The 25,908-nt window shown below is 40.2% G+C and overlaps 2 protein-coding genes across 2 annotated transcripts in view; both read left to right on the forward strand.

Annotated features, from left to right (window-relative positions):
* Window positions 1–5,815: 5,815 nt before the first annotated feature.
* Window positions 5,816–18,032, forward strand: LOC118422234. Its single transcript, XM_035829753.1, has 22 exons — window positions 5,816–5,883; window positions 6,369–6,519; window positions 6,852–6,964; window positions 7,757–7,904; window positions 8,370–8,452; window positions 9,152–9,258; window positions 9,402–9,597; window positions 10,067–10,315; window positions 10,601–10,696; window positions 10,968–11,061; window positions 12,170–12,307; window positions 12,577–12,656; window positions 12,811–12,895; window positions 13,276–13,362; window positions 13,953–14,041; window positions 14,431–14,638; window positions 15,102–15,248; window positions 15,394–15,598; window positions 16,009–16,257; window positions 16,772–16,948; window positions 17,499–17,640; window positions 17,999–18,032. The coding sequence occupies exons 1-22, from the start codon at window positions 5,816–5,818 to the stop codon at window positions 18,030–18,032; spliced, it is 2,946 nt and encodes a 981-aa protein (XP_035685646.1).
* Window positions 18,033–22,628: 4,596 nt separating this feature from the next.
* The window catches only part of LOC118423519, a 7,406-nt gene continuing 4,126 nt past the window's right edge, over window positions 22,629–25,908 (forward strand). Inside the window, exons 1-4 of the mRNA XM_035831699.1 lie at window positions 22,629–22,669; window positions 23,403–23,454; window positions 23,911–24,019; window positions 24,840–24,984. Coding sequence (XP_035687592.1) covers window positions 23,451–23,454; window positions 23,911–24,019; window positions 24,840–24,984 — 258 coding nt within the window. The 5' untranslated portion in view covers window positions 22,629–22,669; window positions 23,403–23,450. The remainder of the gene's footprint in view (window positions 22,670–23,402; window positions 23,455–23,910; window positions 24,020–24,839; window positions 24,985–25,908) is intronic.

Here is a 25,908-nt window from a genome sequence, read left to right on the forward strand (position 1 = left end):
GTCCCAGGTTCATTTAAAGTCCAACTTAAATTCAATCCGGTGCCCAACCGGGCCAAGATATACCCAGGGAGACGCAAGGTGGCCCACGGGGTCCCACTCGATAAAAAACCGGCAGGGTCCCTTTTTTCCAGTTGGGACCTAAGCCTAAGCAGGGAAATTCTATGACCACATTTATTGTTAATCTGTCACGTCAAGACTGAATGCAGTATGTATAAAATCGAGCCTGAATGTAGTATGTATTAGATTCATGTTATTAGCAAATAGTTCATGTTATTAGCAAATAGTCTGTAGCAACATTCTAGATTTGTTTCACATCGATGCATCATACACTATGTTCCTTCGAACATTGCATAACCTTCATCTATTGTTACTTCTACTACTAGTATATTACTAGTTGCCTTATGCATTATAACGTTACCTAAGTTTGCCATACATTGTACCCGTTTTACAACTGTTGTGCAATAAACTTTGACTTGACTTTGACTTGTGAACTAAATGTGTATTGGGTAAATATTTTTCGTCTTCACAAATGTATTAATTATTTTTGTCATGTATTCAAACTCTTGGTCTTTGCAGCATGAAAATATATTGTCCTCAAAAGTAGTCTACTGGCTTTCCTATGAGTTATTGAGAAAAAATAGGTCAGAAAACCTGTTTACTCTTTGACTAGTGGTTGTGTAGCCATTCGTCATCTACTCTGACACTTCGCAAAAGTGAAAAGCTCAAGAATGTCTAGATCTCTTCAGCCAAACTTGCCGGCTAACTACAGGCAGTCACAAGTCACACTGAAACGTCCATTTTTACGCAGTTAGACCCTTTTCCAAGCAACCAACCAGCAACTACTGTTCCGGTCACCGGGACGCTTTCACACCCTACTCAAGAACAATTGACGGCATCGTTGAATACCTATGGTACTAAGCTAGAGACCGAAATCTATTACTTTTATAATTTAGATTTTCCTTTTCATAAGAACAGAACAGTATTACACCTTATACTTGGTCTACTCACTGAAGAATTGTACATAAGGCTATAAATTACTTGTAGGGTTGTGTCCCGAAGACTGCAGCGTGTTTAGCTCAGAACTCAGAGGCCCCTTGTTCAAATCATTTCCCCCTGGGCAAGACATTTCACAAGGCTTTTCTCAGTTTGTTCGGTCTCAGGTATAAAGATGGAAGCCTGACTTCGTTTTGGAAGAAAAAAGGTTGACGAGTAGATTTATAAAAAAAAGTAAATATCTTACCTCAATCTTTGGCCAAGTTAGAACTAACATCCTCGTCTATGTTGTTGGTCGTCGTTCTGCTGTGTGTGTTGCACAATATCATAGGCGAACTATGTAGTTTTTGTGCAGCCAGGGCCATGTATACAAAAATTCCGCAATCCTGTCCATTTCAGATCGATTTGCCAGCCACAGCACAGCAGTCCTCGAAAAAAAGTCACGGTTCCTGTTGGCTTGCAAATTTTAACGGACGTTCCCTGGCCTAGCGGCCTCCTCTTTCAACTTCTACCGCCTTCTACATTCCTCATTCTTCGTAGTCACCTCTCGAGAGCGTTTTTTTTTCTGCTCCGTCCTGTTCAGACTGTTGTATTCCCGTCGCTTCGCCCCCTTTCTTATCCTGGATCAACATTGCTGATACTAGTGTCGCATTTCCAAACTGGTGCCCGGCCGGGCTGCTTTAGGAAACGAAAAATGAAAATTGTATCCAGAAATAAACACAAATCCTACCCAACGACTCTCCTTTTGACGTTTTACGTATTTTTGTGCCTTTTATATGCTATTTTACGTTCCCAATAGTTGCCCGGTCGCGCCCCGGTTTAGAAATGTGACCCAAGTCTTAGGTTCGAAGCAATACCCGTTCCACTAACACCGAGGCCTCCTCCTCGGCTTGTTCGTTGGCCATGTAGACGGCCACCACCGTCCTTACACCGCCCACACGTCGCTCTGACGCAACCGCCGCCGCCAACATCGGCAGCGACGTCCCCAAACCAGTGCCACGAAGACCGGTGACGATCCCGGGTCCCGTGCATCCTTTCTTCCCGACACCATCAGGACAGCAAACCGGTCATCGCGACTCTCTATCCCGCCTGAGGATTCTCCGATGACGGTGCTCTTCTGGCAAGGAGAAACGACAGGCGAGAACCGTTGCTCAGCAAGAACAAAAGTTTGATAGAAGTCAGGCATTTCCAACCATGTCTTGGCCAGAGATTACCCACGAATAGCGCGATCGACTGCACCTGGTCGTGTAGCCTGTGTTTACACAATCTCTCGCTGGCTGGGGTTAATGACCCCCTCCCCGATTGTAGGGCTGGCCGCTAGGGGCGCGATTTTCGTCAGGCTAGTGGTCGTATAATTGCAGTTTTTCAACTAGTATGACAATAGGTCAGGGACGAGACATAAAATGTGATGCTATTAATTTTAATGATATATAGCAAGTAGTGGTGCGTGAATAGTTGCTCCCGGCTAAACCTCATACATTCTCATGCGGCCATTTTGTGTACTGTTAATGCCCTGTTATGATCCCTACTTCTTATAAACATACATCGTATTACTGAATTGTAATAGATCGAAGATATACATGTATACAATAAGTAATCTGCTTATTGATGGAATGTGAGTTTCCCACATGTATAACATAGTACACTGGGACTTTATGTCTTTATATCATTGGATTATGACCTTTGGATATTTTCGAGCAAAATTTAGGCTCCTGTGACCTAGTTTTTTTTTAAACCAAACACTCTTGAATTTTGTACAAAATACCTAGGATAAATGGTCACAGGACATTATTTACACCTTTGGCATACATTACTTTGAAATTATCTATTTGGACATTTTCGGATATTTCAGCAAAAAAAACGCACATTTTTGGCTCCTGCACGTATACTGCTTGTCCCAAATGACCTGAAATTTAAGCTTGCCATGGCATCTTCAAAATGACTTATTCCGGGGTTTTCTGCTTACTAGTATTTCCAAAGCCAAATGTACATACCCTAGATCATCACATGAGATCATTACCACGATGCGATGTGTCTTTTCCTCATATTTTAAGGAGCACTCGTTTGAAATGGTGAGTTTTAAGGATTAATTTAATTCCAAAATGTATACATGCTTCTAACACCATCATGCGAAAGTTCAAAGATTTGATATGGGGGTAGCTTTCGTACTGGAGATAGGGAAAGATATAATTTAGAATGAGGGTATTTTTGTTTATTGTTACATGGAAAACAAAATTTGAAAGGTTCTGTTTTGAATTAGCTATAGGGCGACGTTGACGTAGCCCCAATAACTAAATATATGTGACTCTCTTTGCGCTTAGCTTGTATGGGTATTAGGAATAACAGTGGTATTTGATGGTATCTATTGGCAACTGACACTGTCAATGTCCTTTATTCATTAGTCGCTCAACATGAAGAGGGCAGTGGGTGTGGGAGTACCCTTGGTGCTGATTTTGTCCGTCTCCACGTACCTCATCCTGACTGCGTCAAAGAAGGACCCATTGTCTGAACCCGGACAACGCGTCTTAAAAAGGTCCCTACGTAAGTGTATGACTCCTTACAATCTGGTTGATTGATCATAATGACACCAATCATGACCAGACGTCAATGTTACAACCCGTAGCTGAAAATAAGCCGTTTCACCGTTCGAACTACACAATTTTGCGCGACATCAACGATGAACATGCGCGATTTGAACGATGGACTTGCTAAGTCTATTATAATGCTAGATACAAGTCCAGACGTGTTTTATGTGTTCTGTGTATGTGTTTTGTATAAGCTCTCATATAAACCTGTGTATCTCATTGATGCCTTGCAATATTGCACAGAATGTACAATGTCACGTTTTAACTTGCTCCCAAATCCGATAAGGTGGCCTTATGGCAACAATGTGCACTTGAATGTACGATGACAATAGCCTGGGTACCATCTGGATAGTAATTCACTCCTATGTTTGCTTCTACGAACAGCAGAGAAGCGAATGTTTACTGTGTATAATAATCGCCAGAGCTAGAAGTGACTGTATATGGTATATAATAAAATGAATGCCGGAGCGAACTACTTTCCGGATGGTACCCAGGCTACAATAACAAGCGAATGAATACCAATATGTAAGAACCTGATAATTTATAAAGTATTATGGAAAACAGCTTTTACTCTCAGTGTTCATAATAATTTTTGTTAACTCCATTCTGCTTTCCAGCATTGCCAAATGGACTCCAAGATGCCCTTCGAGCAGCAGCTGCTGAAGACGCCCCTGCTTACGTCAAGGACAAACGCTTCCTCCCGGCCATTGCGAATCTTGCTGGGGAGCTTATGTGTAAGTCGTTACTGGTCACTGCTATGTCTACTGCTGACTTAGGAACCCTCTATTTTCGCATATTCAATTATGCCAGGCCAGGCACGGCCTGTATATGTCAAGCAACAGCCCTGGCGTATCGGCCTGTAATACATCCGTCTTACTACGTCAGCCAATGAGACCGTTTACCTCTGAGGGGAAGTTATAAGCCAATCGCGTTGCCTCTCGCACCGTACGTAGAGTCGACGTGATTGGTTGGTGACGACTCGCGCAGGTAGAAGACGTACTGCAGTCAGCTATTGTACGCCACGGCCGTCCCTTCATACATGCAAGCGGCGGGCCTGGCATGAGAGAATGAATGTATCATCTGCAATTGTATATAGGGACAATTTTGCAGTCATTTAAGCCGTCGTCACAAAGCAGGAAAAATCCGGGAGGTCTATGAAGTCATTTTCGGCCGGGCCACAATTCTTAGGGATAGACCGAAAAAGAAAACAAGCTCCATTCTATGACAATTTTAAAATTTCACCACCTTCTGGAGATCAATATATCCGTCTGAATGTCAGAAATTTGTGGAAATCCTGGCGTCATCTCTCAGACACAGAGGATGAACTGAACTGAACCGAACTGAATGTCATTATCAGTGTAACGTTGGCTCTATCAATGCTGTTTCTGTTACCAAATGTTTCTTCTATTCTATCTCACCATGTACAGCATCAGCAGGGGGCTTCGACCCAGGGAAACTGACCGACACTATAAAGCAACTGGGCGGCATGGAGAACATGGGACCGGACATCATGGCGCAAAGTGTGCAACAGGAGGCTGAGGTTGAGGCAGAAGTGGAAAAAGAGGTGGCAGAGGAAACGGTCGATAAGATATTTGGAAAAGGTAAGGCAGCAAAGTGTGATATGTACATATGATAAAGCTTTAAATCGTTTGTGACTCCTCGCGTGCATTGTCAAGTGGTTTTTCAGTTTGTGTTAAGAGATCATGCATATAGCATACTAACAATTCCTTGGAATGTCTTTTGTTTTACGTTGTCTTACAGCTGAGCAAGAAAAGAAAGAAGAGGACGAAGACGGTGATGATGATGGTGGCGGTGGCGAGCATGAGATAAAGGTGCATCAGAACTGTAAAAGTTCTTTTGTTTGTTTCTTTGCAAATTAGAACATTCTTGTATGGTAATTCTCTGCTCAGGGAACATGGAAGCACTGTATTGAGAGCTTTATTGTTTGATGTCTAACGCGAGGAGTAAAGGGAATTAGTGGAATGATGAGAGAAGGTCACCAAAGGTTTTGACATTGAGTGAAAGTATGTTTGCATTAATGTTTACTGTTATCATCGTGCTAGTAACTTTATTTGAGACTTATTTCTTCGTGTAATTGTTTATTGATCTCGTTTAAATTTATGTGTTATGTCACTACTAAATGCAACTATAGGAGTCGACTGTAATGACACCTGCATTGATGGAATGTACTATATAATGTTTTGCAGGCCGACGTGGAGTTCGTTGCACAGAAGGGCATGGTGGAGGATGACATGTTCGCCCCACCAGGGATGGAGATGAAAATAGACGTGGAAGAAGACCCCGGGTATGTATTTGGTCCATTATCTTTGTCTACATACAGACAAAACTACCTGTCAATATGGCACATGAGACCCCCCCTCCCCTAACAGACAACAATAAGCCCATTTACCAATCTGTTTACACATGCGCAGCGACAGGAATATTGTGGGTGTTTTAAATTTGTTAAAGGTGAAGGTCCTTGATAACTTGTAAACATTTCTCGTCTCGGCCATTGTTTCGATGTGCATTGCAGTGTCCAGAGTATTGTTTTTTTGTCTCAGGAGCCTTAACCTTTGACCTGTTACCCACAATTATTCCTGTTACCCCCCAGTCGTCACGCATACCGGTACTCTGAATAGTAGAGGGTAGTAATTACTAAAAGGAATATACGTTTCTGAAGCATATGCACGTGCAGATGCAGATAGATTCTAGCCAGATTCCCCATTGTCATAACATTGTATATTTCTATTCAATAACGATTGTGAGTAAGCTTTATTTCTCCAATGGCAGGACGGACAGCGAACCCGATCAAAGTTCCCAACCAATGGCGTTCTCTTACCCCATGGGGATGGGCGATGCTCTGATGAACGGATGTTTCGGAACAGGATACAAAGAGGGCGATCCCTGCTGGAACAAGAAAGATGTCATCCCGGCCTGCTGGGTGAGTTTTGAATTCAGGATTCACCTTGGCTTGATTAATGTTCCTGAAACTATCCAGTAGTAAATATTATATTATTATTACTTATTCCATTATCAAGGCATAATGCTATCGTTCTGATAACGTGCTGCTCTTCAAACTTACAGAGATAACATGGCAATTGCATGTATGCCTTTCACCATCACGTTAAAATTCCACGTGCTGTTTCATGGCCTTCCTTGAGATTTTTCTTTATATCTGTGAGCACCGGAGGAAAAAAAGGTACCTAGTCAGTAATGATTATTCATTCAATCATCTATTAATTACCCTGACATTAAAGTGATGTTGTCACACAGAACATGATGGAGGGGTGTGGCTACATCGGGGTCGGCTTTGATGGTCGCGGAGACTACAGCAGCACGTCCAGAAGGAAAACAGTCGTGCAGAGGAACTGTAAGAACGAGGCCACGTAAGTGTTAAGGAAACGCTCTATAAGCCCTCTTACACTAGTAATAGGTAATATGTCAAAGTTGAAGGCCCTCAGACGCAAACAGCGTCGTCTCTACCATTGTTTGGATTTGTGTAACAATATTCAGGACGTAATGGCGCCTGCAAAATGGCGGAATGTTGATTTAATGGGCCCCTTCAGCTTTGACATACTACCCAGAGTTCCTTTCACCCGCGCATGCGTGGTAACTAGTGTGAGAAAGCTTATTTTATGTAAATGCACTAATATGTCTAACCTAAAAGTAATCTAAGCACCTACACACACACAGGCACACAGACAGACATAACAAACGCACACGTACCTTTCGGTAATTTTGACATGATTGTGGTTCATTTTTATGTAATGATGTACAAAGCTAAAAGTAGATCAAGTCGTCGGTTTCTAACATGTTTGCAGTGTGTTCTTTGTGGCTAGTTGGGTAGCCCTGGCTGTATGTCTCACTATACAGCCGAATAAATCAAATCAAATCAATCAATCTAGCAATGCTGCTTATCTCCAAACAGATAGTACAATGACATAAGATGCCATCTGTCAAATCATATGCTGTATCAAAAGCTGCCAGAGGAGTGAAGCCGGCCTAGGAGTGTGTTTGGCTGATGACTCCCTTTGGCCAGCTATACATTTGATATTATCTTATGCCACTAGTAAATATGCCTGGAGATTATCATGCTTTTGCATTTTGAATAATTTTCATTACAAGACTGCATTATGCTATGACAATGTATCAAAACTTTTGTTGACTGTGTACCATAGGTACCACGATGAGGACGTACCGGACACCATGAACGTTCACGGCATCTTTGACACTGAAGTCACCTCCTACGTCTTTGAGTCCAGGCAGGCTTATCGTCACTCCCTGCAGATGAAAGCCGGAATGTCATTTTCCGGATTTGGCTTCCAGGTGTGGTGGCACTGTTTTAAACTAGAGCATTGAAGTTAACAGGCTCCAGTTTAATTTCGGACATTTACTTTACTTCCAGAAAACCTTAATCATTTGAAAATAGATTCAATATTTCAATATTTATATGATATATCATATTGTGATAGCTATGTAATTTGCAGTTAGATGTCTCTAAGGTCAACTTAACAAAATTCTGGTCCAGGTTCTTAGAATTCGATATATAGATTTTTGACTCAGATCCCTAAAAGTGGGAAGCAGAATTCTGGAACCTAAGCCAGTATTTCGGAGAGTCTAAATTGGCTTTACCCTGGAGACATCTAATTGCAACCCATATATTCATTACCTAATATATATCATACTTCATTTGCTTGATATATTATCAAATAAAGGTTCTCTAGAATTATATTGAAGGCTGTTGTCTGTAACTGTTTTTCCTGACGGTTAGTGGATCCTATTTCTGTACAGGCTGCCGTTGAGTCAGCATATGGGAAGGAGTCATCATCACAAAAACAGTCCTTCATGTCTCTTATTCAGTGTAACGTGATCAGGTGACTTTAATTTCATATGTGTACTACAGTTATTGCAATGACGGATGACCAGTGACTTAAAATCATCACCAAATAAACAACCAAGTGAGCGAAGCAAACTTGTCGTTTTAAATGAAGTGATTATACAAGCCATTGGTCAGTCGTTTCCCACCTTGCTTTTCCCCACCAAGCAAGGGAAAAACAAGTCTTAAACGTTATCATGATATAGCCAATTAAAACATACATTTCGTTTCTAAATTCTGCATTTCATTGTCGATTATATTATGTATGTCCTTTATGGCTACAATTGTATGGTTATAATTAACGTAAAACAGCAATTACTCAAGCAACTGGACATGATTTTGGAAATGGTCAGACGTTACAGATAACTAAAGATTTATCTTTCGTCAGTGACACTGACGTTTCAGATAACATCATTTATCTGTGAATAGTTTCATCAGGTTAGAATGTTAGTGTCGACAAAAAAACAATGGTAAAAGATGTCTTTTTTCAACATCCTTTATGTCTTGTCAAGAACACTGACAAAACATAATGAATGTTGTCTGAAACGTTAACGTCTGACCGTTTCCAAAATATCCTGTTGCTTGAGTAATTGCTATTTGGCGTATCTTTGTACCTTGATGTCTAACTTTCATAGAAGGATTATAAGTAACCTTTGTTGATGACAAAATTTGACTCATCGTGCCATTTCACCTCTAGGTATGAAATCTTCCTGGATGAGATCACTCCGGATACCCTGAGTCTGCCTTTCCTGCGGGACTTCTTGTCTCTTCCACAAAATTTCATCTTGGGGAAGGCAAAGCTTCGTAAGTTTTAATCATATTTGGTTTTCTTATAAAAATCATATTGAGGATATCTTACATATTTAAGAAGATGTTTTTATGAATACAGAATCAGCAACAAACATCAACAAAAATTGTGCATTAAGACAATCATTTGTTGCATACAGAAAAGTTCATCATCCGCTATGGAACTCATTTCATCAAGTCGGCAAAGTTCGGCGGGTCCTTCAGGCTGTTTAAGACTCAAGAAGCCTCCAAGAGTGAAAGTATGGAGGATTTCTCCGTCCAGGCCCAGGCTTCTTATAATTCTCTTTTTTTCAACGCCGCTGCTCACGCTGGAATGGCATCGTCCAGTGGATCCTCGTATGAAAAACAATCATTCTACTTTTGTGATGGTGGGGATAAGGTAATATGATGTAATACAATGTAATATCTTAATAGCACACTACATATTGTCTGTGTTTTCTGTCACAGCCAGTGAAAGATCTCTTCGGTGAGCTAAATTGGTTCGAAATGAGTTTTTACTGTCACTTTTATTGTTATGCAAAATTATGGGAATTTTTTGCCTTTTCTTTAATATAGTAACACTTGATGTCCTAATAAATAATACTTAGACTGGACATAATGTCTTCCTCTAAGTTACAGCAAACAGTTATGTAATTTTTCGATTGTTTTTCAATTACCTGTTGTACGAAAAACTAACCATGTTCCTTACAATTCTTGACCAGAGTAACAAACGTTCCATGAAGCAAAATCGGTGTAAATCTTATTAGCCTCGTGAAAAATGAATCTCTTGTGAAAATTAAACAATCAAACGTCTGTAATCTTACAGGCAATCTTCCAAGACTTCCAACACTCACGTGACAGTGGAAGGAGGCGACCAGGAAGTTGCATCCATCGTAGCTGACTTCTACTCCACTGGCTTCAAAGACACCTTCACCGAGTGGCTGAAGTCCATCCCTACATACCCCAAACCCATCGAGATGTTCATGGGCACCATGTCGGAGCTGCTGGACATGAACTACAAACTTCTGTTCCCTTTCGACATCAGTAATGCTGCAGACGGCTGTTTCAGTGAAAAGTAAGCTTTATCACGCATTATTCCAATTTGACCAGTAAATGAACATCTTAAAATATGTGCTAAGGCATTAAGTCTCTTTCATAAACAAAGATAAAAGTTGTTATCTTTGTATTGTAAATCCTAACATCTTTTATGTGACTTTGGGCTAATGACACAGGATGTAGGGCAGTGGATTGTAGGGGCTTAGAAATAAGAATTTGGCAATAGAATCTTTTAAGTATGTAAGGTTCTTACAAGAATTGAGTTTTATGTATTAACTTCCATATTCTGTAAACAAATCCACAGCCTGAAGACCGAAGACATCACAGGAAGAAAGTACTATGAGGTGAAAAAGCTGGTGAATGACAGCAAAGGAGTGATGGAACCTGTAACTGAGAAACGGTAACTCTGACATTTGTAGAAGATGATTAATCATAAAGCTAGTTGACATGCACTGTAATTTGAAGATTTATCTTGAATTGGGAACAATATAAAAAGGATAATAGTTTATTTTTTTAAAAGGTCTAATTTTGGTGTGTGGTATAGATTATGTTTGCGTTTAATTGATTTTGATTGCCATGAATATACCAAGTCAGCAAATATCTTAGTGATTTCTTACCCTTTCCAAGTTATCCAAGGCTCAAGTCAAGTATTGATCCTACATTTTGCACAGATATTGTGACTTCACGTCAGTGGACAAGTTTCAAGAAGGACTGGACAAGAAACGGCTCGCACTGGAAAGGGCAATCGTTATGTACATGGAAGAGGTATGGTGCATACACTTTTGTTCAATGTTCCATCTCTGGTTAGAATGTATTCATGATGAGATACCCATCACCAATGTCTGGAGAATAACTAGTACTACTGTGTTTAATGATGTTGAGAACTACAAGCAGAAACGAAAGAGTTGGCATCTAATTTGTAGACGATAAAATTAGTTACTGTTATCCGTAGGTAAATGTGACACTGTTGTCTGTTTTACAAGAACCAACCATGTTATCCGTGTCTTTCTTTTAAGACATATAGTTTACATCGATGTAGGTTAGACATCCAGGTAATACGATACACCAGAAAATAGTTACTCAAGCAACTGGATATGGTTTTGAAACGGTCAGAAGTTTCGGAAAGAATCCACTTTCCTTCGTCAGTGACACTGACACCTGACACTGACAGTTTCTTTCCAAAACGTCTGACCGTTTCAAAACCATATCCAGTTGCTTGAGTAACTATTTTTGGTGTATCATATAGTCTACAATTTGGCACAAAGCTGACACAACATAATGGTGCAACATACTATCCATTATAATCCAAATTCTGAGGGCTGTTAAACAAATGAATTGTCCGACCCACCTCAAGTCAATGTAGGAGAAAGCTGAAAGGCGACACGCACTTTGCACTTATGATTATATAGGGGATGTATGCATGTATGAATAATTTGTTTTTGTTATTGTAAAAAATATTTTAACAGCGGCTAGGATTAAGCAAAATTTGACATTGTCACACTGCATGAAAACCATAATTTCCTGGTTTTTAAGGGACTTACACACCTGTGAAATGTTCTGTGTCCTGGTTGTGTACATGACTTTCCTGGATCGGCGTGTAATGTCCTTGTTTTTTTTACATACTCTTGCTTGTACAGGAATTTCTAGGACCCTTACACCAGACGTGGAACAGTCATCAGGCCCTAAATATAAGTTGCATTGTAGGATTTTGCTGACTGATATCCAATTGACTCAGAGAAACGAAACTTGAAACACCTACCAACTTGCCAAGTTGCGTTCCTTATAATCATATGGGAAATTAGTGTATGAAAACGTCCCAGGAACTTACTGCGAATTCAGAACTTTGATGACTGATCCGGTCTTTTTTCCACAGGGACCAGTGCCCACCACGGATTTCCGTCTGTCGGGGGGCAAACCTGGATGTACGACTGAAGAGTTGAGCGTGAAGGGGGGTAATTCTGGAACTACCTACCCGACATGGATGGAACTCATCAATGGTGACACTTATAAGGTAGGAGGTACAAGGGATAAAGCACCGAGTGAGTGAAGCGTAGTGGTCTATCATTCCTACAAGTGTTGAATTGTTTGCCACTTATTTGTTTTATTTACTGATGGCATGATAGTTGTATAACCAATAGAAATGGAGGCTTGCGAAAAGTCCACATAGCTTGGTGTGATTGTTCTCAACAAATACACCTGTTGTGGTTCCAAACATGTTATTTGTACAGGTTACATAAAGCCATTCATATTAATTTCATAACTTTGCTGTTTTAATTGCAGATCATCTTTGATCTTCCTGAAAACATCAACTACGATATTACGAAGAACAAAGAGGCCTTCCTGGTCTTTGCAAGGGGAAGGTAAGAACCTAAAAATAATTCCTTACAGATCTCCTCAGCAATGTACATACTATTAGTTAACATATCTGATACCTTTGTAGCGAATTGCTAAACTATTTGAATTTCAAATAGTTATCGGTGCAACAAACCACAAAAGTGAATATTTTTTCAACAGATGGAATTGTCACACTTTCGGAGCACCAATGCACATGTACAACAGCCGTAACAATGGAGGGAGTGGCGATACCAACAACAGGAAGGTAAGGCCATCATCGGTTTTAATCATATGATGTGCAGTACAGCTAGACAACGTGTTCATCATCACACGTTTTAGCATTTAAAGAGAGCTGGCCACGGTAACTTGTACTATAAGTCGCGTGACCAGTGGCAGTAACATGTTGTTTTGCTCTATGTGACCCCAATTGAACAAGTCATGACCTATTTTATGGACCATGAGTGTGAATGTTAAGGCTATACTGGATGTTTTGTGACTATCAAACCCACGTGTAGTACGACAATGTCTTGTATAATTTTGACTCTGAGGTACGTAATGCTCTATTTGGACTTATTTACAATGATGGAGGGTGTAACGTTACATGGGCAGAACATGTGTCTAACAAAGTTATATTTACAACCACAGGTCTCCTGCTTTGGTTTTGTGATGACATACAATGAAGCAACCGGAACGTTCGATGTCACACCTCAAGACCAAGAAGCATCCAAGCAGGTACTTCGCTAATTTCAATTTTAAATTTCACCAATGTCATTCGTGTACTTTTTATACGTAGTGTATCTTAAGCTTGTGATAATGGATACTGTAAGCACACTGTCAGATGAACTATAATTTCCAAAAGAAAAATGTACAGCAAAAGCCTTTGTCAAAAATTATCAATGTAGTAATGCTTCTGCGACGCCATGTAATGCTAACACGTGATTCGATGAGCAGTGGATTATAAGTTGCAGAAGCTTTCTGGTTTGCTCCCCGTCTCTGTTTAAGAATGACCCACATGTACAAAAAATGGCTTCTTTTGCTGTTACAAAAATGTTAGATAAAAGTTTCCATAAACTTTCTTCCATGAAATTTCTTTTTGCCCTTTTCTTGGCAAAGACTGGAGCTGGACAGTCAAAACTTTGAGTTGCCAGTTGAGGGCCAGTTTTCTTTATAACAATTTCTTCTTAAGACAGATGAACATTCAAGCTAGCAATGTTTACTGTACCGCAACATTCTTATTGTCTACACGTGTACTACACAAAGTTTTGGGTAGGTGAAATCAAATGATTTGCGAAAATTTGATTGTGCCGCCCTTGTTTTTACAGGTTTTGGGAGACTTACCACGCAACTACGCAAACTGGAATGTTGCCAGAGCTGAGTATGTCAGCCCGTTAGAGCACTCTCAAGCCAAAGGGTAAGTTCAATAGCCTGGAATTTATCCTATTGTAACCCAGGCTCGCTCCTTCGATCACTTCTCACACTGCATAAACAGCAAGCGTGGCAATACCAAATGTTGTTAGGCGTTGAATGTTATTGTTCAGGCAATTCTTTTCCTCTTGCCAATTGCAAAGAAAGAAAGATACAGGAGGGAATACTTAGTACATGACGTAGGTATTTGTCAGTCTCGCGACACTACGATAGTGCAAACAATGTACGTATTCTTTGCTTTTACTCTTTGTACGTCTCAGTTCTGATGTGAGTCTGTCTTTCTTCCCGTATTTCGGAACACTGAAATAATCAAGACATTGTTGATGGTTCATTCATGTGTTTCCCTGACATTTTTTTCGCTGTTGTTTCTACCAGCCGTTCTTTAGCCAGTATACTCGAGGCGCCCTGCACAGTAAAGTGGTCCAACTCTTACCAAATCAAGCCCGCGGAGGAGGGAGGACGGTGTCTGTACTTCGTTGCGGCGTCTTCAGGCGACATTTTTGTGGTGTTCTCCGCCATTCCGAGGGACAAGACCACCTGGTACCATCTCCAGATCAGTTATCAGGGTATTGCGCTCTACAAGGTAACGCCATTATTTTCTAAAAGGGTTTCAAGCACCAACTGTTACAATACAGTCAGGTCAAATAGTTCTATCGCGTTTGGAATAATATTATTATCCCCATGAAAAATGGATATATAGTTTTGGGTTTGTTTGTGTGTGTGTTTGTTTTTCCGTAATTTTATACTCAGAATAACTCAAGAACCACTTGGTGGATTACGATGATATTTAGTATCCGGGTAGGTGTTGGGAAGAGACAATGGAAAGGTCAATGACGATTTTTGGGCCCCCTAGTTTGTGACCTAGGTACTCTAGCATAACTTTCGTGTTTAGTATCTTTTTGCCTGAATATGCTATGGCCTTGTTGTTACAGGAGTCAGACTGTGTTTTCGAAATCGTCTTGATGTCATTGACACTCATCATCCATATTTCACCAACCTTTGTAACACGTCGAAATTTAACATCTTGTTCAATGTGCCATTCCCAGGGAATGAAGCTGGTGAAATACGAGGGAGCGAAGAGTGCCCGAAGTCTCGGTGACTCAAAACTGTTCCAGCCGTACTTCATTTGCCTGGAGGAAGACAAGGAAAACCAGCGAACCTACATCAAGTATGGCATCGGCTCTGACACTTCCGTAAGTGATATGTTTAGACTGTCTTATAGATATAACGTTACATGTTATAATATGCCGATTTTATTGTAGTACTGGTGTACCGAGTTCATACTGTTTATGAATACATACAGGTTACAATGTTTCTCTTAACATTTTCTACCAACAGGAGAAAGGGCTGGTCTACATGGTCTACAATGATCATAGTCCACCATTGGGTATTCGTTTCTACTCCTTTGGGAGCGGAGAAAAGGACGTAGAGATCATGGACGCCCGAATCATCGAGGGAGGCGCACAGGGAGAAATGGAATGTACGGGAGGAACAGTCCTAAAGGATGGGAAGTGTGTGGAAGACTGTCACCCAGAATGTGATGGTGAGCTTTTCCTGGAGTTTTGTGTATTCATGGCGTTTGAATATTCAAAATATCCTTGCTTTGTGGACAGTGAGAAGTGGTTACTACATCCTTTACGTATCAGGCAAAAACTGTGGCGTACCGAGCTGCCAAACATGCTTGCTTCTCACTGCGTCGTTCGTCAGCCGTCACAAGCCAATCACGTTGCCGCGAACATCCAAAAGGCAACGTGATTGGCTCCTCCCTTTCCCTCGAACAACAGAAGGGAGTATCTGATTGGAAGGGTATCTGATTGGCTCACTAGCCCTAACGTCAGTACGCCAGGCCAGGGCCGTTGCTTGATAATACATGCATGCAATCGGCCGACCTGGGGTGAAGATGAGCTTGATACATGGGCATTTTTTTTCAAAGATATTTTTTTACTATTACAGGATGTATCCCCATGTCCCCTGGATCGAAGCTGGACACGGAATGCCGCAGCTGTAAGCACTTTTCTTTGGACAAGGGCGGTGGAGTTGTCCAGTGCGTCGCAGAATGCCCAAACGGTACCGAAGCAGCTGAAGATGGCGTGAGATGCGAATGCAAGGACTTTGTCTTCCTCAACGAGGACGGAAGTTCCCGATGCGTCTCGGCATGCGGAAAGGGGTTCATAGTGGGCCCCGATGGCAGGACTTGCGTTGGTAAGTTCGCCTTCTGCCCTTGATAAGTCAAGTCCTCTTCCAAAGAGGAGTAGTCACTATATTCGCCCATTAGTTGACAAAAGCCGGTTGCATATACATATTTACTAAATACTTGAAAGAGACTATTTTTACACAACAGTTGCTTTTTTTTCACCGGACATTCTCTTAGGCTGGGCAACTATTTAACTGATATATATATATATATATATATATATATATATATATATATATATATAAATTATATGTATATATACATATTACACTCCTTTACATTTGGGGCCGTCTAATCATCGCAAAGAATCACTGTATATATGCAAATTATTTGACCGCATCTGTACAGTAAGCAGTGGTAAAATGTGAACCAATCAGAATTGTCCTGAGGCAGATGACAGTCAACGAAACGTCCGTGGAAATAAAGAAATGGTTCTGCAATTAGTATCATTATTCAATGACGTACCAACCTGATAAAACTGTTCACAGATATTTACTAAATATCTGTATTTTTCTTAAACAGCGGCTAGTAAGTGGAGAAGTGACTGGAAGTGTGGAAGGAACAATCCAGCCCCAGGAGCGAACCCTGGGCAGTGTAACCCTAAGTCAACTACACCCTGTTGTTCGAATCAACAGAGCGGGTGGTGCGGGGGCTCGAAAGATCACTGCGAATGCAATAAATGTTGGGACTTTCGCAAAGGTATGACATAATTTTCGCGTCAAAAGTTCGTCTTATAAACACACCCATGATTATACACTTTATCGCCATGTTAGTGTTTAGTGTCATTTTTAGCAAAGAAATGTGAAACTGGACCAGCAAGATGCTTTTGTCACTTGTTTTACCGAGCATCGTTTATCATATTAAACAGTTCTCAATATTTGGACGATGTTTACGGATACCCAAACATGATTATGTAGCGTACATGTAAATGCGTCTACAGAATCGTAAGAAGAGTATGGCATATTGCGTATTCGATGACTTTCCACCGTATCATGCCCTTTTACTAAACTGCTCTCTTTGTATGGTATTAGAATTAAACACGGCGGTAAGTTACTCGGGTATTCTTTCCCGTTGCTAGTCAGACACGTTACACGTCCTGAACCAACTGAATATTGATGGACAATAAGATGTTAGAAAATTGATATATTTTGGGCCACTAAAGAAACTGAGATAAAAAGTTGCCTTCAGAAATAACGTTGTCCAACTTGAGCACATATGACCCTAATGATGGTCATCTCTCCTTTGACAGGGGTCAATATCGCGGTGTTGAGGCCAGCTTTCCAAAGCACTGGTGGGCAAGTTTCTGCCAGTCGTGGCGTAGATGGCGACACCAACAGCATCTATAGCGGTGCTTCCTGCACCCACACTCATGAAGAAGACAACCCCACTTGGTGGGTTGATCTTGGTGAAACGTTCAAGATTAAAAGGTACGTGCACGGTACATACAGCAGTAGGTTAGAGATATTCTAATTTGACGGGTCATGAGTCAGGTCCTGTCCGGAGGTTCAGATCTAGGGCCAGGTTCTGGTCTGAACCTGGACCTGATTGTGAGTGAAAACTTGCGTCTCTAACTTCGGATGTTAGAGGCCGCGATAAATACATGCCGTTGTCTTTTACATAGGTCTATGGGACATGATCGGTTCTGGCATCCTCTTTTATAACTGAACATGTTACGTAATATTAGCAAAACACCACGGACAAGATCAGAATAATGTTAGGTTAAAAATGTATGTTTTAAAACTGTTACAGGTGTTACAACTGTTACAACTTCTTTGTCAAATAATTTTTGATAACCTGCATTGGAACATTAATAAGTACACTACAATGTAAAAGAATATGATTCTTATATGACATAAGTAATTTATTAATTGTTCACATTGGTCCTTCACAAATCATACTCTTTTTGTGGATAAGCTTATTTATCTATATTTTTTAATACATTTTGATGAAGATTCGACTTTTAGATTTTAAAATTCTTCATCAAAACTTGCGTTACATTTTTTTCGTCTTCAATATCTACAGTATCACCATCTACAACCGCATGGACTGCTGTGGATTTCGACTCAGCCCCTTCAACATCCACATCGGGCATTCCCCCAAGGTCGCCGACAACCCCAAGTGTGGTGGGGATCATCGCGCGACTGAGCAACCAACTACCGTCTCATGTCCGGGAATGCGGGGACGCTACGTGGGCATCCGTCTTCCCGGACCCAACCGTATACTGACCCTGTGTGAAGTCCAAGTATTTGCAGGTAGACATTCACTACATTCACTTGGTAAGAGTTTGTCCGAGTCACTGACGAGAGGTAGTGGATGCTACCTGAACCGTCTGACCGTTACCAAAAGCAGTTTCTTGAGTGATATGCTCTCCAAGCAGAGGTTCGGCTCAGGCTGTATGTATGTTATCTTTATTTATGTGTCTTCATTGAGCTTTCTATTTTGTACCATTTGCTGCGAGACATAAAAAAACGGTACAAAATAGAGAGCCCAAGAAAAACGGAAACAAAAACACACATCTAAAACAGCCGGGGCCAAACATTTGCAAACTGGCAAATATCATTGCGCACGTGATGATGCATATCATCCAGAACATTTACTTGATGTGACCTCGCACAACAGTCATAGGAATGCCCCCTTCCCTTCAGTACCCCCCCCCCCAAAAAAAAAAAGTCGGAGGGCGTCTTACGAAATTTAGTAATTGACCTCGGGGGGAAATACATTTCACAAACACTGTTGAGATCCCTGAATCTCACAAATGCTGCTTCTCTTGATACTATCATCTTATTTTTTATGAATTATTAAATTTGGCAAAAGACATTGTCAACACAGAATTCATTTAAAGTTTTTTCTGTATGTCATACTAGAATAAAGGCCACTGCGGAGGTAAGCCCGATCACGGATCTACACCTTGTTGTACCAGCGGCGGTTGGTGAGCAACACGGCGGGTCACTTCGTCTGCTAAAAGGACTACAGAAAGTCATAAATCATCGAATTTCTCTCATGAAATTGTCATCATTTATGTATATCAAGCAATAACCCTCGTGTATCGTTCTGCACTCTGCCCCTGCACTGCATTTGTTAGCCATCAGCAAATCAGTTACCAACCAATCACGTCGCCGCTTACACTAAAGAAGTGTCGTGATTGGCTGATTTTTTCGAACCAACAGAAGGAAAGGTATCTGACTGGTCGCCAACATGCAGGACTAAGGTTATAGCTTGATATATAGAAACGATTGGCCTAACATAAGAGGATTTGAAAGTCATTAATGTTTTGTTTGTTTATAACTTTTTTTATCTTTTTTGTTGGTGTTGGTGTTGCTGCTACAGTTTCATGATTATCAGGGCCGATGATAACATCTGTTCGATTATTAGATTTTTTCTACATCTATGGTGATTTGATAGACTAGTGTTTGTAGTTTGTTATCTGTTTGTTTATGTGTTAAATATACAAGGGTCAGTCAGAAAGTAATGCCGTAAGTATTATGGCAGGTTCATTTTTAATGAAATGTGTTGTAATTTGAAACACATGTAAAGGAACATAATATCTCCTAGTTATTGAAACTGAAATTTATCAATCTGCTGTCCTGCTTTTTATGAGCGAATGAGTTGCTTTCAAGATGAATGAAGACGCCCTTACTTTCTGACTTACCTTCGTATTATTTGATAATAATAAATATTATTAATATGGTGTTAATGATAGGCATAAATGCGTATGATCAGATCAATGGAAAGTTATAGACTATAAGGTTCGTATATAATTTCAAAGCTTTGTTCTAACATGTTTAGCTGTTTTGTTTGTTTCTTCAAAGAGGAATTGGTAAATTTTTGAATGCTAGGGTTGAATTTTGTAAATATCTATTAACAGTGCAGGGGATATATGTCAAGGTGTCAGTAGATGAAACCTAACAGGTAGACTTGCACTGTGTGTAATCATGAGCTAAAGGGGCACTAGTTGGTAGTCAGGTAATTTTACAACAAAATGAAGCACAGCAAAACAAATTCAAACATTGTTCTTAGTTGCCTAGGCTATGGACTATACGATGTCGCTGAGCTATATTTGAGAAATAGTTTACAAGGAAATAAAATTTTTTTAGGTCCACCTGAACATTGATTTTTCACATACGAAATAACATTGTAAGAGCAGTGTTGGTTACAACAGGATACAAGTATACTTGTACACAAGCTGGTAGATGATTATACCACAACGAGATGGTTGAATTGCTTAAACTGTAATCCTTTTACAGCGTTATCCATAAAATGAGACGATGTCATTTTTATCTTCTTTGAATTAAAATGTTTGGTAATGGTATTACTGTGTTTGGTATTATTTCTATTATTATCACAAGACCTTTAAAAATATATATTCAGATTGATAAAATTCAATTAGCACATGTTTTAATGAAGAAAAGCAAAATACAAAAAGAATGCTACAATCAAAAGTTCGATAACCTTATATCATTAGTGGGTTACAATTCAATTTCTGATAGTGGAAACATAGTTGCAGGCATGGTAATTACTTTCTGTCCCGGAACATCCGTTTATCAGAACAGAGCCCATCCCCAGGGGGTAGGAGAACCCTGCTTAAAATCTTTACATCGCCATGGCCACCATTCTACATACTATATTTCTTTTAAGTCTGAATTCCACTTTTCTCAATTTTGCACTGCGATCAGTCAAAATCAAATCGCCTTGCGGTCGTACGGAAAACACTGCATGTATATTGGTATGTGCCTTGCGAATTCATGATGCAACTACGCACATGTGGAAAAAAAAATCATGAAAGTCCTTTATAATTCTAGGAATTCTTGCAAATCGGAAGCAAACTGTACTGTTAGGCTCGCAAATGAGGTGTCGCCAAAAAGCGCCAAGCGTTTAGATTAGGGTACAAGCTCCGAACCGGGGCAGAAAAACCGGTTTACCTGCCCTCGTGTGATTTGCACAACACTGGGACAGCCGGGCGGATTGAGTCTAGATTTTTTCTTCTCTACTTCAACCCGACTTCAGTGAGTCAGTTTAATTATTACGGTTTTGTGTTCCGATTGAAAACTAAAACTTTTGAAAACAGTAAGTTTCGTACTCTTTATTATATTCTCTTTAATAAAATAGGTGGGCACATTGTTATCCATTTTTTAAATATGATTCAGCCACTCAGCGACTAGGAGTCGACGCCCAAACGCTGTCGTTAACCCAGCCATGATGAAACAATTGCGTACTAAATGCCCTCACCTCTAGCTGCTAAGCAATGTAATGGCAGCGCTTAAACTGGTCCCAAAATCGTTTCTGTATTCTTATTCAGATCTGATTTGTGGATGGTTTTTCTTTAACATACTACAGCCAACCTGCCAAAGCAACCATCTCTTGAAGCCGACCACCTGGTAATTACGACCGCGTTTTCTAGGTCCCGAAAATTTTTCCAAAAGTTGACTTAGGTATTAAATGACCTTTTTAAAATGACCATCTGGCTCAATGTGACCGCGACCGCAAAAATTTGGGACCGCACATGGCCAAGTCCCTGCCCATAACGACCGCGTCATTTTTAAGCTTGAGGTGTCATCGGTTTTAGATAAGCAGTGCGATTTTATTCCCAAATCGGTCAGTTTGCGTCGGATTTGGACTGCCATACCATGTTATGTGCAGAATTAAGATAGCGGCGGATACATGCGGGCAGTCTACTGTAGTATGGGAGGACATTTTGTTGTAAGAAAATCTTAATCTAATTTCTACCGCGGAATGTTGCAAAACACCGATCCATAGAAACTTTCATGTGAACGCGAGGTTGGCAGAGAATTGGCACGCGTAGGTTAAAACTTTTTTCTGCTCTACTAAACATCTTTCTTTTTGTAGTCATGTACCAAATGCAATGAAACTTATGGAATAAACACAAAAATCTATTAGTAATACTGCAGTTAAGTTACCCTGTGGAAGTTCTAAGTAAAGTTACCAAAAAATACGACCTAAAAATAACACCTCGCTGACATTCTTTGGGTGTGTGTGCTTATTATTTGCCATTAAACACCTCGGAAACCATCCATACTACGCCTCGGGGATATGGTGAGTTCAAACCGACTACCCATGCAAAGCTGGCCACGACTACCTGGGGGACCGCTTTTGACCTGTTGTCGTCTTGAGCTGGTTGGACTGTGTCCAGACCATTGCATATCTATGGCTTTATTATCTAAGGCTTGAAATAATTTTCTAGCCTGCTCTCATATTACAAATAATTCAATTACGTCTGAGTCGACAATTGGTCTAGATGAAGGTATGTCAACAGTCAATAAAAAGGGCGTAAATATGTGCTATATATACCCGCCCCTTCACCAGCATTCCTTCCATCCCTTGTCCAGACAAGAAAGATATCTCAAGATGCAAGTAGTCCGTTCTTTGGCCAGGCTTACCCGTCCGATCGTCACATTTCAAAGGGTAAAATACTTATTTCTATTTAATGTGATGAATTTATTATATTATTTCTGAGTAGTTTTAATAGTAATCTTCATGAATAAAGGTCGTTAAACTAGTTCATCTACCCGCCCTTACTAGTACTACATGTAAGCTCTTGCGCGCTTCTAGTGCGACATGAATTGTGGGTAATATGTCAAAGGTCAAGGTCCCTTGCTTACAAACAGAACACGTCGTTTTGAGCCCATTATTCAGATTTCTATAGCAATGTCCAGACATATTGTTCTTTCATATCTTGTTCTTTGACCTTTGAATTGACGTTGGCATAGTATGGCACTGGTATACATTTTCCCATGTATCTATTTTCTTTTACAATCTGCCCATTTTGCAGCTGTCTTGTGCGATTAGCAAAAGATTCCAATACAATGCAATCTTTACAACATGATAAAAACGGATATTTACTTTCTGATGATTTGAGTGACATCCATCACTCTTCTGTGCCACTAGCCTAGTGACCTGTACGCTACTGAAGAGTAATGGATGCCACTCGAAACGCCAGGAAATAAATCTCAATTTTTATGCAATCGTACAGATTCTATGGTATTGAGATATTGTTTACTTTGATAAATAATTTTCCTAAATATTTACAATATAGTCCAAACTTTATTTTCAAAACTGCCGAAAATTTATGCGCGCGCGAATGTCATCCGTATAATCAAATCAACATGGCCTAAATACAAAACAACATTTACTACAGACGAAAGTCACCATATCCAACGAAGACCACAAGCTGAGGCAGTTTATCATGTGTGAGTACAGCCTTTACTTTAAAATCGTGCAATATAAATGCAAGTGGTTTTTAAATAGATTTGTGAACTGGGTTCAATTGAATTGTGAATTGTACAATCATGCTTAACTTTCTTCCAACACAATATGATACCTGATCTGCTTACGCTTTGGTGCCTTTTTCTGAAATTTAGTTGTCAACAATTCTACAAAGTTTGGAAAGTTTTTTCTTGGTGCTATGGTAACCTGTTGTTGACAAGCATTTTTAAAACTGAAATTGCTAATTTCGGTTGTAACAATGCATATTTCTCGTTATCTTTCTACATGTTTGCACTGTAGTACATGAATAAAGTATTATGTATTTGACCCCATTCCGTCATGGATTGCCAAAAAGAACGTACTGAATAGTGTTCATGTGTGCTCCGTGTCTGTAATAAAAACAAACTTGTACCTACTAGTAACTTTAAATGATCTTCCAGGTAAAGAAGAGTTTGATCACGTGGTGATTTTCCAGGCTATCTACTATGTGGAGGACAGGCTCAGGCTGTTCCGTCATCTGTTCAACTCCCTGAAACCGAGAGGAACCATGTAAGTTCTTTGTTACGATTTATTAATGTGGGCCCGGGGCGCGGGGGGGGGGGGGGTCTGTAGTATGACCTCGTATAGACTATATTGGTCACTATATTGGTCTTCCTCCAGCACATCACCTTTATACTGGCCAGGCCTACAAGTTCTAAATTACCTTTATATCATCCCATAGAGTCCTTTCCATGTCACCATGAGGGTTTTTAGGTGATAGTTGTAAAAAGTCTGAATTAATTTGAAGAAAAGAATATCTAAGCCACAATAATTAAACTCTTTTAAAAAATTGACGAAGAAAATACTCATCTATTTCAATTCCTTTGAATATTTTAGAAACATTTTGAAAATAACTGTACAAAAATATCTTTATTTAGAATAATTGTGAAACCTCTGTGTGTTTCTTTCACGTTTGCAAATATTTACAAATATTTGTTAACTTTGCCAAGTGGTAAAATTAGTTTATTGCCCCCATAAAAGTAAGCCCTATTGTTGCCTCTGTATATTTTTAGATTTCACTGCTGGGCACTGATGGATCCTTTGTGGTTGGTCATTGTTGCATGACACCCAACCATACATTGCAAGGATATGTGAATTGCTATTTCCCATTTACAAAATGTTACAAGAAATGGTAGAAAATGGTAAACAATGGTAGAATGCTGTTATCATTATTTAGAAACCATTAGAAGTATCCAATTCCAAACCTTGAATAATTCCAGGTTTTACAGGACCAGGTAAATATTTATAAAGTTGAAACAGTGTTAAAATATTTCTGGAGTTTTGTCCAGTTAATTTGTAGTGAATTTTAAACTGTGTCTGTACTTTGCAGATATTTTGAGGAGTTCTGCCGCCTGAAGGTTATTGAGAACTGTGAGGAACAAGCGGCTCTAGACTTCTTCCTGCAGTATCTCAACACCCTGCCGACCCACCTGGACTACAGCACGATGCTGGAAGAGTCCGGTTATGAAGTCACGGTGATGCTTTACTCTTTAGTCTTTCTCCCATTACCAAATGGATTGACGTAATGTATTTTGTATCTCTCTCTCTCTCTCTCTCTCTTTCTTTCTCTGTCTCTCTTAGATGTCGCCGACTCCGCCGCTCTCTCTGTCCCCTTCTCTTTTTCCTCTCTCTCTATAGATATATGTTTCCCCTCTCTCATTGCTCTCTCTCTCCATCTCTACCTCCTTCCTCTTCCTTCTCCCTCTTTCTACCCTCTCTCCATTGACTTGCTCCCTTACTGCTTGTCAATACACTGTCTTTATATTCTGCTAGAACTTGGACAGATTGAACCTACTCATCCACACATCCGGATAATCAGTCTAGCCATTCAGCAAACAATCAATGATGATGCGATGTACATTTTGGGTATTAATTAGATCAGGCAAATATTATGCAGGTTGACAGACAGATAGATGGACCAGGAAGCCTTTGTTGAAGTAATGAAGTTTAAATGCAGCAAATTTAGTAGCATTTACACCCCGACCAATCGAATGGGGACATCCCTCGCGAATGTGCACACTCCTCTAGAAAATAGGACACTCCTCGACTTTCAAGGGGGCGCTCCTCTTGGAAATGGTAAGGTCATCGGGCATAGGGGACGTCCCTCCAACACCCCCGCCGGCCCGTGGAATCGGCCGCTAACCCGACAAATCCCTTTCTAGTTCATCTAAATCATAACATCCAAAACTTTAACCCCGTCAGTGCTCTCGACAAACGTCATACCTCGCCAGGTAATGATAGTTTTTTATTAAAAATTGAGGCATGTTGGAAAAAAAGCCGCCCGCGCGGCAGAACATCACCAGTCTTCAGTGTTAAAATGGCGGCGTACCGCACGCCCGGCAAGCAAAACATCGAGTTTTAGCCAAAATATCCGCGTGCTTGTCGAGTTTTAAGGCCTC

Source organism: Branchiostoma floridae, chromosome 9, assembly GCF_000003815.2.
Source record: "Branchiostoma floridae strain S238N-H82 chromosome 9, Bfl_VNyyK, whole genome shotgun sequence".
NCBI classification, from domain to species: domain Eukaryota; kingdom Metazoa; phylum Chordata; class Leptocardii; order Amphioxiformes; family Branchiostomatidae; genus Branchiostoma; species Branchiostoma floridae.